Genomic DNA, 12,503 nt, shown 5'->3' on the forward strand with positions numbered 1-12,503 from the left:
GCACAGTGTCTAACATATAGATGCTTAACAAAACACTTATTGATAGATGGCTGGCTTGCACGATATTGGCACCTTCTCCAATAATACAGATAACAATTCATTTAGACCTTTTGATTCTGTGCAATTCTTTTAAAAATGTTTTGCTAATCCCTTTTGTCTTTATGTTATGGTTATTTCTTATCCCTTCTTCTCTCTAGATTGAACAAGAAATCTTCCTCCCTCCCTCCCTCCTGACAAAGAAAAATAAAACCAAACATCTGATGTAGTGACCGCATCTAACAATGTGTATATGTGTGCATGTTAATATTCTTTCTTCCTGCCCTTCTCCCATCATGAGTATGTTTCATGTAAACTCATTTTAGTGATTTTTTCATTTACATTCTTATAACAGCATATATTGCACTGTTCTTTTGGCTCATTTTTTTTGTTTGGTATCATTTAATAAAAATCTTTCTACCTTTCTTTAAATTTCTCATATTCCTCATTTCTTGTTACATAAAATAATATGTTTCATTTATATACTATCTTTTTTTTCAATTATTCGCCAATTCTTGGCTACTAAGAAAAGTGCTGCTTTGAATATTTAAATATTTGTCCTTTCTGTCTTTGACTCCCTTTGCAGCGCACATCCAGAAGGTATCAGTTAAAAAGAATGGAGAGTTTAATCGCTCTTCTTTTTCAAGGGCAGACAAGGAAACAAGTATAGCTGAAACAAGATACCCGGAGAAGACAGAGGAAGCCACATGAGTGAGGTGGGTCAGACCACCACAAGACCACTATTTTCTCTGAAACCCTTGTGAAAGCGGCTTAGGATCTCAAATCCAAGGGATTTTACTACTTGCAGAATAGAGGAGAAGTGGCTTCACAACTGCCTTTCTCATCCCCGTGGCCTCTACCTACTCAATAGCCATTCACAGCTACTGAAGACAAGCATAAGAAAGTTTTTGCTCCAAAAATTCTTGGCACTATTAGATGGATCAATGTCCAAAACTGATACAGTTTTATGAATCAAAATGAGAGTAAAGATGTTTGTCATGTAGCTTCATCACTCTACTTTCCAGTAAAACTAGATCACTTGCCAAAAAAACAACAAAGTGTCTCTCATCTATATGTGATAATCATAGGAGATTTCTTAATAGCTGAAACAACAGAGATAACTGTTCATTATCAATATTAAGTAAGGCATAAAACAGGTACTCGCCTCTGTCATGGAGGATGTACTTGCACAGAGTCAATGGTATCAAAAAGTTTAAAAAAAGAATAGCCAGATTTTGTTCTTGAACTTAGCTCATTAAGACATAGCCAGTTATTACTCAATTAGTATAGAGATAGAGACGAAGTCTATGATTGCCTTGGTTGAAAGAATTCCCAGATAAAGAAACTCCCTCTACTAAGGCCAGCTGACACCTTGTTGGCAACTTACAGGTTTATTTATGAAGAAATAATTATCCCTTGAGTGCTTCTTATATAGTGAGTTCTATGGGTAATACAAAAGAAGTTTATTAAGATCATAAGATCATAGGATCAAACAGGATGAGATGAGTGGAAGCTGAGTTATCTAGTTGAACCCTTTTCATTTTAAAGCTGAGAAAACTGTGTTTCAGAGAGGCAAAATAACTTGCCCAATGTGCCACAGCTGAAAAACGGCAGAGCCAGGATGGACTCCAGGCTTTAACTCCAAGCCTAGCACTATCTCATCACCCTGGTCCTTGACTTCAAAGAGTTTGCAGAGATAAGACATTATTATTTTTACAGAAAATTCATTTTAACATTTACCTTAACATTTCTGTCTTCAAAAATAGCTAGCCTGCCATTTGCAGTTCCCACCAAAAGAAAATTGTTTTGTTTGCTGAAATGAAAAAAGGAGAAAGAGCCATTACTAAGGAAAAATTAATTCAATAACAAGTGGAGATCATACTTCAAAAGTTGGCTCAAACCTTAATGATGCAAGTTTCTGACATTATCAATGAGAAATAAAATCTCATACTCTACAATATGATATAAGGCACAGAGGGGTAAGATTCCTATTCCCCTCCAATACCTGCCCCAGGCAAAAAAATTATAATAATTCCCTATCTTTACTTTAACCTGTCACTTTTGTCTTAAACATTGTTTGTTCCTCTGGCTTAAGACAGCTAAAGAGTTGGAATATAAATACCCCTTAGAGAGGTAAGCTATTTTCACAATAGTTGATGTAGCTTCATGTTAATTGGTAGGGCATGAGAGTATTTGCCTAGGTAGAGTGCCAAAAAAGGAAAAAGAGACTGTAAGGTGAGACAGCAAGATCCTAAAGACAAACCTTCATAATTCATAATTCTATCAAGTCTATCATGCTTACTGTGGGCATTTAGGAAAGTAGAGCCGCTATCTATTTTCTTTGGCATACGAAAACCAATTACAATATGTTAAAACAGTATCAAATATGTCTTGTTTCCTTGAAAGTTGTACATATGATAGAGGTATACAGTTGAAAACTGTTTTCCCCCCCACCATGTTCAAACCTGTTAAGATACCTTTGCTTAGAAAAGGAATTGCAGTATAAACAAGTAATAGAGTCAGTCATTCTTTGAAGCATGTGGCTCTTTTTATCATCTTCTGTCTTGACTGCCAATAGGGTGCCAGACTGTGTGCCTGCCACAATCCAGCTTTCCTTTTCAACCAGAAGATACACAAGGGCAAGGCACAATATTCTACTCTCTGTCACATCCTGTCAACGGAATGCAATAAACATTTAAAATAGAGTTTTTGGTGTCAGTTTAAATAAAGAAAACTTGAATATCATGTAAAATCTAACAATTTTATTCCTATCTGAAGATTAAAACTAAATAATTACAAAATGCATTCAGTATCTTACAAAACAAACACCAATAAAACAGGCTCCGAATATGATTTAATGAAAATTTGATTACTAGAGTTATGCAAGCTTGATCTTAAAAGAAAAGTCAGGTACAAGATTTGTTAGAGTAGAATGGCCACAGTAATATATTTTCTTCTCTCCTAGCTATAGGCTTTATTATCTTATTAACTAATACAATTTTATCATGACAGTACTTTTTAAACCACAGATGTAACACACCAAAACACAAACAAAATATTTTGTTATAAAAATTATTTCATAAAAGTAGCTCTCTTGCACTCATCTATATCTTGCCAAGCAATTTATCAAGCCAGTGTATCAGTCACCCAATGTTTTCAAATTACTTGAAAAGAAGTTTTGTGTTTTTTTAAAAATATAACTTTGAAAACTTTTGGTACATTGCTAACAAGCAACCCTACCTTAGAGATGTGTGTTTCAGTGTTTATCTCAAGACAAGATAGTTGTCCCATGTCATTGTTCCCACTACCCAGCCAGATAACTGCATTCTTGCTGCTTTGGTTTGCAGCAACCATGCACTCTGCTACAAATATTTTGGGTATTAAAATATATCTCATTAGACATATTAATTCAGCTGAGTTCAAAATTTCATATACCTGCAGGGGAAAAATTGATTAAAAACTGAATTAATTTAAAACACTTTGACTATGAAAGTATAACCTTTATCAAGCAAAATCTAAATCTCACAAATTAATCTCTAATCTACCTATTTTCTCAAGGCCTATCCAAAATGACATGATAACCTGAGGGACAGGGACAGGGAACCACAGAACACCAAGCCAAAAGTGAATACAATACTACATTATGCAGACCAAACTGTTCAGAAAGAATTATACAGGATGCAAGATTAAGGACATACTTAGAATAATAATAATTTAAAGTGATGAGAACAGTGATATAAGTTTTAAAAGTTCAATTTTCTATCACATGAAGGTAATTTAAACCTAGCTACATTGGTCCAAATGAGCCAAATGCCAAAAAATCATCAATAGATTCTAGTTAATGATATTTTGGACCCATACAATCTCATGTACCTCATTTTAATATAAGATATAGGAGAATATCTATAGAATCAATAGGAATGACAAAGAGGAAAAATAATTTAATTCAGAAAGTCATTACAGTATGATCAAAGTTGGTCTGGCAAATTAATGTGGTTAATACCTGTCAAAAGCTAGTTTAATGGCAAAAAGGAGCAATCAGTCAACAAGATTGTAGAATTGGATCTTTAAAAACAATAAACCAAAAATACTTTCCTTTTTCAGGTTGGGAAAATGTCAAGTTCAATAACACTTTTCCTATAAGATCCCAAATTTCTTCTTATCTGGTAGAAATTGATATATTATTTCAAATTGACATAATAATGGCTGTTTGTATATAAATTTAAAAACAAAAACCTGGGCAGATGTTGGCCTTTCCTGAGGATTTTCTTTCAGACACTTCTTAATTAAGTTTTCTACCTTAGGCCACGGAGTACAGCCATATTCCTTAACTGGATCTAAAACATTCAAAATAGATCTCATTATTATAGAAATAAGACAAAAAAGAATCACTATTTGAATCCAATTAATCAATCAATAGACATTTATTAAGCACCTACTATGTTGTTAAATTTTGGGGATACAAAAAGAAGCAAAAAACAGTGTCTGCCCTCAAGAAGTTTACAATCTAATGGGGAAAATTCAAACAAAGCAAGTTATATACAGGGTAAGTAGGAAATAGTTCTTAACTACTATCTTCAGAGTATCCAAACAGATAAATGGAACACTCTCCTAATATAAGTCAAATCTCATAACAATAAATTCCATAAAATGGTTAGAATAAAAGGCTTAGAAATTTTTATATTACACAGTGCTTCCAATTTTGGAATCTGTTCAAAAAGAATTTTATCTACATTCATAATAAGCATTTGATTCAATAAACATTAAAAGATAATGAAGTACAAAGTAACTCTATTCTAGAACCTGAGGATATAAAGAAGAAAAATGATAGTCTTTGTCTTCTTTTTTTTATTAATACATACTTTAAAAGCACCTATTATATGCTAGGCATTGCGCTAAATATTGGAATACAAACACAATAAAGAAGGACCTGTCACGTATACATATAAGTATACACACGTCAGAGTAGCGTTTCATGTCTCACATCAATTAATGTAATGACAGAAAAGCACAGATACCTCAGATGAATCAATAAAGTAGCAACTGTTAGAAAGTTTTCCTAAAATCCTACAATATATAAGTCTTTAGTCAACTCTAAATGATTAGAGAGCTTAGCCAACAGCAGACACCACAAAGAAAAAGTCTTATAATTGATTAAGAGAATAAGACATGTTTCTGGGTCAGTGTATAAAAACAGCAAGTCAACTTGGGAGGCCAAAAGTTCAACAGTGGACAAGTTCTAGTTTGGAGATTATCAGTTGGATAAACGGAGCCCAAACTGGAGGAAAAATGAGGCTCGTAAGAGTAAACTGCTTGAGGAAGTTGGCAGGGGGAGGTGGAGTGGGGGGTAGATTGACTATTGGACTTTTTCTGCTTCCCCCCACCTAACCTTTTCAATGAACATATCTAAGCAGTACATAACAACATACATAGTGAGGTAATTACATATGGATTGTATGAAGTGAGGAAAAACTTTGAGTACCAGGAGTTAATCATTACTCCTTTGCCCTATGGGCTCTGTATATGTACTTCACTACCATTGTACTCTAAGTTTGAACCTCCTCTTTCTATGGATGCTGTGTGTATTGGTGGGAGATTACATACCAGGCTTTCAAGGGAAATGCTTGATACCAACTGTTCTTACTATAATAGCTTAGTAAATGTCTTTGCTAAAAGTTAGTTAAGTCTACTGACAGTGGGAAACCCAGAGGGTTGGCACTAGAACCCAAAAGTAGCAGTCATCTTCTGGTATACACATTCAACCTATGAGTGTGAACATTAGTTTAAGAGAGCAACCCAAAGGGTTTACATAAGGATAGATTTAAGATTTATACACTAGGTAAAAGGTAATTGGGGGTGGAGGTGGGAAACTAATATCTGAGCAGCACAGAAAAGCACTTAGCACATGATAGCCACTTAATTAATGTTTTTTGATTGCCTGATTGATTGAAAGGCCATGTTTATGAAATGGTGGTTATGTTATGCTTTCAAAGAAACTAGGAATTCTGGAGATGATGAGAGCGAAGTGTGGTTGTACGTGCCTATAATCCCTGCTACTTGGGGAGGTTAAGATGGTCTGAGCTGCAGTAGGTCAAAAGCCAATTGAGTTTCTGTACTACATTTGGAATTATGGTGAGCCCCTAGGAGCAGAGGGCAGGGAGAGAATGGGAGGAAAAAGAAAGAGGAAAGGAAGGGGGAAGGGAAGTGAGGACGTAAAATTCATTGAAAGCATAAATGCAAAGGAATGGAGAGTATTTCAAGTGAGGAATAGCAAGAAGGCCAGTTTTGTGTGTACTGAAGACTGAGTAAAGGGAAATAATTTTTAATAAGCCTAGAAAAGGAGTCCCACCTCCACAACCTTCACTTCCAGTCTCTGGCCCTGAAAGCGCACACGTGTACTACCTTCTTGCCTCTCCGAGCTACAGGCCTGCAATGAAACATGGCTAAACGTACCAAGAAGGTTGTATTTGTTGGCAAATACGGAACACATTATGGTACATCTCTTAGAAAAATGGTGAGGAAAACTAAAATTAGCCAGCATGCCGATTATAGCTTCTGGGGCAAGTATAAAATGAAGAGATGGACCTTGGGTATCTGGCATTATGGGTCCTGTATGAAAACAGTAGCTGGTGGTGTATGGACCTACAATACCATCTCTGCAGACACAGACCAATCTGCCATCAGAAGACTGAAGGAATTGAAAGACCAGTAAAATCTTCTTATCAAATATCTGTAACTCATAGTCAATCAGTAAATGGGTTGATTTTTGGAATTAAAAAAAATGAACCTAGAAAGACAGGATAGAGCCAAACTGTGAAGAACTTTAAAAGACAAACAGAAAACTTTATATTTTATCCTAGGAGCAAGAGAAGAGCAATGGAGTGACATGGCTAGAACTATTTTAGGAATATCACTTTGGAAGCTATGAGGACAATGAATGGAAAGGGGGGAGACTAGAGGAAAGGAAGTCAATTAAAATGCAAAATCATAATGGTCTAAAAAAGAGGTAATGAGGGTGTAAAGTAGGGAGATGGTCATATGAATGGAGGGAAGGAGGAGATATAAGAGATAGTACAGAAGTGTAATAAAAAGATTAGAGAGGACAGGACTTCTGGGAGCAGAGTAAGCTGTAGACCACTATAACTCTCGCATACTCACCTCCAAACAACTATAAAATAGAGCCTTAAAACAAACCCAGGAAGAGCAGCACCAACAAAAACATGGGATGAAACAATCTTTTAGCCCAAGAATCTTGGAGGATCAGCAAGAAGGTTGAATCTCACTCAGGTGAACGGAGAGCACAGCCCAGGATGGGAAGAGTCCCCGCAAGTCATCAACAAGCCCCACCTTAGCAAATCATCTTGGGACCCAGTGTGGTGGAGCAGGCAAATTCCAACTCCAGGACCCCACACATTCCTTAGCATAGCTAAGGGAACAGCAGACTCCAGGTCTGAGAACTATCATGTGCTTCAGTGTAGCCCTGGGCAAACAGTCAACCTCCAGTGGCCAGACCTCTATGTGCTTCAGGACACAGCCCTCAGCAAACAGGCAGACATGTCTTTGGGCCAGTGTATGAGGCTCATAAGAGGAAAGTGCTTGAGGAGGCTGGAAAGGGGAGGTGGACTATAGGACTTTTTCTCTTTCCCCCCTACCAAACCTTTTCAATGAAGATATCTGAGCAGTAGATCTAGCCAGGGGATTACCAGGTACCAGGAGTTGATCATTACTCCTTTGCCCTATGTGTTCTACAGGTGCTTAAGCAAACAGGCAGCTTCTAGCCAGCCAGAACTGGTCTGCCATGCTTTAATCACTATGGGCAAAAAGGCAGCCTCTAGAGGCCTGACCACCTAGTGGTTCAGGGTAGCTACAAGGAGATACAGGAATACCCCACTGGACCTCAGCATATGCCAGACACCACCACTACTAGGACCCCAGCTCAGCACCAGATAAGCTGCCAGACCCTTATGGCCTCCAGCAGCACCAGTCAATCCCCACCCCATGCCCTCAGTGCAGCATCAGGGCCCCCGTGGGTCTCAGGGCAACATCAGTGCAGCACCAGGTAAAAACCCAGGGCCTATAGTCACTGGCACAAGAAGCTGGAAACAGTGTCCCTGCCACCCTGAGAGCAGAGCTCAAATTTAAAAGAAAGGAAAAAGGCCAAAAAAGTGGGGGGGAGGATGAGCTGAAAACAACCCGAAAAAAGAATCTGACCATGGAAAGTTATTATGGTGACAGGGACAAGACAATCTCAGAAGAGGACAACATTGTCAAAATACCTTATGAGCAAAAGCCCAAAGAAAAATGAGAAGAGGTCTCAAACCCAGAAAGATCTCATGGAAGAGCTCAAAAAAGAACTTAAAAATCATGTAAGAGAGATAAAAGAAAAAACTGGGAAAAAGAAATGAGAATGATATGAGAATTATGAGAAAAGGGTCAACAGTTTGGAAAACTGCCTAAAAAGTGAAATTGGCCAAATGGAAAAGGAGATACAAAAATTCACTGAAGAAAACAACTCCTTAAAGAGTATAATTGGCCAAATGGAAAAGAAAATACAAAAGCTAATTGAGGAAAACAGTATGTTAAAAATCAGAATTGGGCAAGTGGAAACTAATGACTCTACGAGATCTCAAGAATCAGTCAAAGAAAAACAAAAGAATGAAAAAAGTAGAAGAAAATGTAAAATACCTCATTGATAAAACAACTGATCAAGAAAATAGATTCAGGAGAGACAATTTAAAAATTATTGCTTAACTTGAAAGCCATGATAAAAAAAAAGAGCCTCGACAGCATATTTCAAGAAATCATCAAAGAAAACTGCCCTGAGGTCCTAGAACTAGAGGGTAAAATAGTCATCAAAAGAATCCATGGATCACCTCCTGAAAGAGATCCCAAATTGAAAATGCCAAGGAGTTTTCAAAATCACCAGGTCAAAGAGAAAATGCTGCCAGTGACCAGAAAAATTATTCATATATTGGGAAGCCACAATCAGGACCACACAGGACCTGGCAGCTGCAACGTTAAAGGATTGGAAGTCATGGAATGTGATATTCCAGAGGGCAAAGGAGCAAGGACTACCACCAAGAAGCACTTACTTGGCAAAATTAAACATCAAGGGGAAAAAATGGTCATTCAACAAAATAGAAGGATTTCAAGCTTTCATAAGAGAAGACCAGAGATAAACCAAAAACTTTATCTCTAATATCAAGACTCAGGAGAAGCACAAACAGTAAAAAGTGAAAAGAAAACAAAAGGGATTCAATAGAGCTAAACTCTTTACATCTGTACATTGGAAGATGATACTTGTAATTCTTAAAAATTGTATCACTAACAGTGCAGATAGAAGGAATATACATAGACAGATGATATGAGTACAAGGTGAATTTAAGAGAATGACACAAAAAAATTGAGGGATGAGAAAGAACTTTTACAATGGAGGGGAAAATGGAAGGGTAGACAATGGGCATCACTTGAACCTTACTCTCTTCAGTATTGGCTCAAAAAGAGAATTATATACATGATCAGCTGAATATAGAAATCTATCTTACCCAACAGGGAAGTAAGAGGGGAGGAGAAAGGGGGGTTGGGGTGGAGACTGACACAAAGGAAGGCAAATCAGGAAAAGTGGTAGACAGAAGCAAAATTCTGGTGAGGTGGGAAAGGGTGAAAAGAGAGAGAGAACAAACAAGAGGACTAATAAGATGGAAGGAAATACAGTTAGTAAATCATAACTATGAACGTGAATGGGATGAACACTCCCATAAAACAGAAGTGGATAACAGAGTAGATCAAAAACCAGAATCCTACAATATATTGTTTACAAGAAACACACTTGAAGCAGAGAGACAAACACAGAGTAAATTTAAGGGGCTGGAGCAGACTCTATTGTGTGTCAGTTGAAGTAAAAAAAAAAGCAGGGGTAGCAATCCTGATCTTAGACAAAGTAAAAGCAAAAATAGACCTAATTAAAAGGGAAGGAAAAGGAAGGAAGGAAACTGAAGAGCAAGGAAAGGCCTACCTGTCAGATCTATGGGGAGTGGAAGAATTCATGACCAAATAAGATAAGACAGCTTTGCGAAATGTAGAATAAATAATTTTGATCATATTAAATTGAAAAGCTTTTGTATAAACAAAACCAAGATTAGAAGGAAAGCAGAAAGCTGGGAAACAATCTTTACAGCAAGTGTCTCTGATAAAGGCCTCATTTCTCAAATATATAGAGAGCTGAGTCAAATTTATGAGAATGCAAGTCATTGCCCAATTGATAAACGGTCAAATGATATGAAATTGGCATTTTTCAGATGAAGAAATCAAAGCTATATACAGGTATATGAAGAAGTGCTCTAAATCACTACTTTTTTTAATTTGATATATTTAGTTTTCAGCATTGATTTTCACAAGAGTTTGAATTACAGATTTTCTCCCCATTTCTACCCTCCCCCCCACTCCAAGATGGCATATATTCTGGTTGCCCTGTTACTCAGTTAGCCCTCCCTTCTGTCACCACACTCTCCCCCATCCCCTTTTCCCTTCCTTTGTTGTAGGGCAAGATAAATTTCTTTGCCCCATTGCCTGTGTATCTTATTTTCTAGTTACATGCAAAAACTTTTTTTTGTTGTTTTTGAACATCTGTTTTTAAAACTTTGAGTTCCAAATTCTCTCCCCTCTTCCCTTCCCACCTGCCCTCCCTAAGAAGTCAAGCAATTCAACATAGGCCACATGTGTATCATTATGTATAACCCTTCCACAATACTCATGTTGTGAAAGACTAACTATATTTTGCTCCTTCCTAACCTATCCCCCTTTATTGAATTTTCTCCCTTGACCCTGTCCCCTTTCCAAAGTGTTTGTTTTTGATTACCTCCACTCCCATCTGCCCTCCCTTCTATCATCCCCCTCTTTTTTTATCTTCTTCCTCTTTCTTTCCTGTGGGGTAAGATACCCAATTGAGTATTTATGGTATTCCCTCCTCAGGTCAAATCTGATGAGAGCAAGATTCGCTCATTCCCCCCTCACCTGCCTTCTCTTCTCTTCCTATAGAACTGCTTTTTCTTGCCACTTTTATGCGAGATAATTTACCCCATTCTATCTCTCCCTATGTCCCTCTCTCAATATATTCCTCTCTCATCCCTTAATTTGATTTTATTTCTTTTAGATATCTTCCCTTCATCTTCAACTCACCCTGTGCCCTCTCTCTCTCTCTCTCTCTCTCTCTCTATATATATATATATATATACACATACTATATATATACATACATACACACTCACATATACATATATATACATAAACATATATATATATATATATATATGTATATGTATATATATATATATGCATATTCCCTTCAGCTACCCTAATACTGGGGTCTCATGAATCATACACATCATCTTTCCATGTAGGAACGTAAACAAAACAGTTTAACTTTACTAAGTCCCTTGCAATTTCTTTTTCTTGTTCTTTTTCTTGATTACCTTTTCATGCTTCTCTTGATTCTTATGTTTGAAAGTCAAATTTTCTATTCAGCTCTGGTCTTTTCACTGAGAAAGCTTGAAAGTCCTCTATTTTATTGAAAATCCATATTTTGCCTTGGAGCATGATACTCAGTTTTGCTGGGTAGGTGATTCTTGGTTTTAGTCCCAGCTCCATTGACGTCTGGAATATCGTATTCCAAGCCCTTCGATCTCTTAATGTAGAAACTGCTAGATCTTTGGTTATTCTGATTGTGTTTCCACAATACTCAGATTGTTTCTTTCTGGCTGCTTGCAATATTTTCTCCTTGATCTGGGAGCTCTGGAACTTGGCGACAATATTCCTAGGAGATTTCTTTTTGGGATCTATTTGAGGAGGTGATCTGTGGATTCTTTCAATTTCTCTTTTGCCCTGTGGCTCTAGAATATCAGGGCAGTTCTCCTTGATAATTTCTTGAAAGATGATATCTAGGCTCTTTTTCTTGATCATAGCTTTCAGGTAGTCCAATAATTTTTAAATTATAAATCTCTCTTGATTAGAGAAATATAAATTAAAACAATTCTGAAATACAACCTCACACCAGATTGACTAATACAAGAAAAAAGAAAAATGATAAATGTTGAAGAGGATGTGGGAAAATTGGGACACTAATGTCACTCTGGATTGGAACTATGCCCAAAGAGCAACTAAACTGTGCATACCCTTTGATCCAGCAATACCACTACTACAGCTGGTCAAAAAGATCTAAGAATCATCAGAACAAAGATGATTATTGAATCCATGGGAGCTGATTAGATCAGCAAGTCAAACAGTACAGAGTGAGAAGAGGAGAGGGCCCAGTACGGAACTCTGGAGGACCTCCATGGTTAGTGGGGCCAGGCTCATGGCAGACAGACCCAAAAGCAGGCAACAGTCTTGGAGCCAGGTGATGAGGGCACAGACTTGAGTGGTGGCGGGTCAGAGGAGAGAAGGGGGAGTCTTCAAGAGTCTTCAAGAGA

At 37.2% G+C, this 12,503-nt stretch overlaps 1 protein-coding gene across 1 annotated transcript in view; it reads right to left on the bottom strand.

Annotated features, from left to right (window-relative positions):
- The window catches only part of LRRK2 (leucine rich repeat kinase 2), a 232,096-nt gene that overhangs the window by 19,553 nt on the left and 200,040 nt on the right, over window positions 1-12,503 (bottom strand). The window contains exons 43-46 of the mRNA XM_036759572.1: window positions 4,273-4,373; window positions 3,277-3,471; window positions 2,514-2,707; window positions 1,777-1,849 (exon numbers count right to left, since the gene is read on the bottom strand). Of these exons, the coding sequence (XP_036615467.1) occupies window positions 1,777-1,849; window positions 2,514-2,707; window positions 3,277-3,471; window positions 4,273-4,373 (563 nt within the window). The remainder of the gene's footprint in view (window positions 1-1,776; window positions 1,850-2,513; window positions 2,708-3,276; window positions 3,472-4,272; window positions 4,374-12,503) is intronic.

The sequence above is a fragment of the Trichosurus vulpecula genome, chromosome 5 (genome assembly GCF_011100635.1).
Source record: "Trichosurus vulpecula isolate mTriVul1 chromosome 5, mTriVul1.pri, whole genome shotgun sequence".
NCBI classification, from domain to species: Eukaryota; Metazoa; Chordata; class Mammalia; order Diprotodontia; family Phalangeridae; genus Trichosurus; species Trichosurus vulpecula.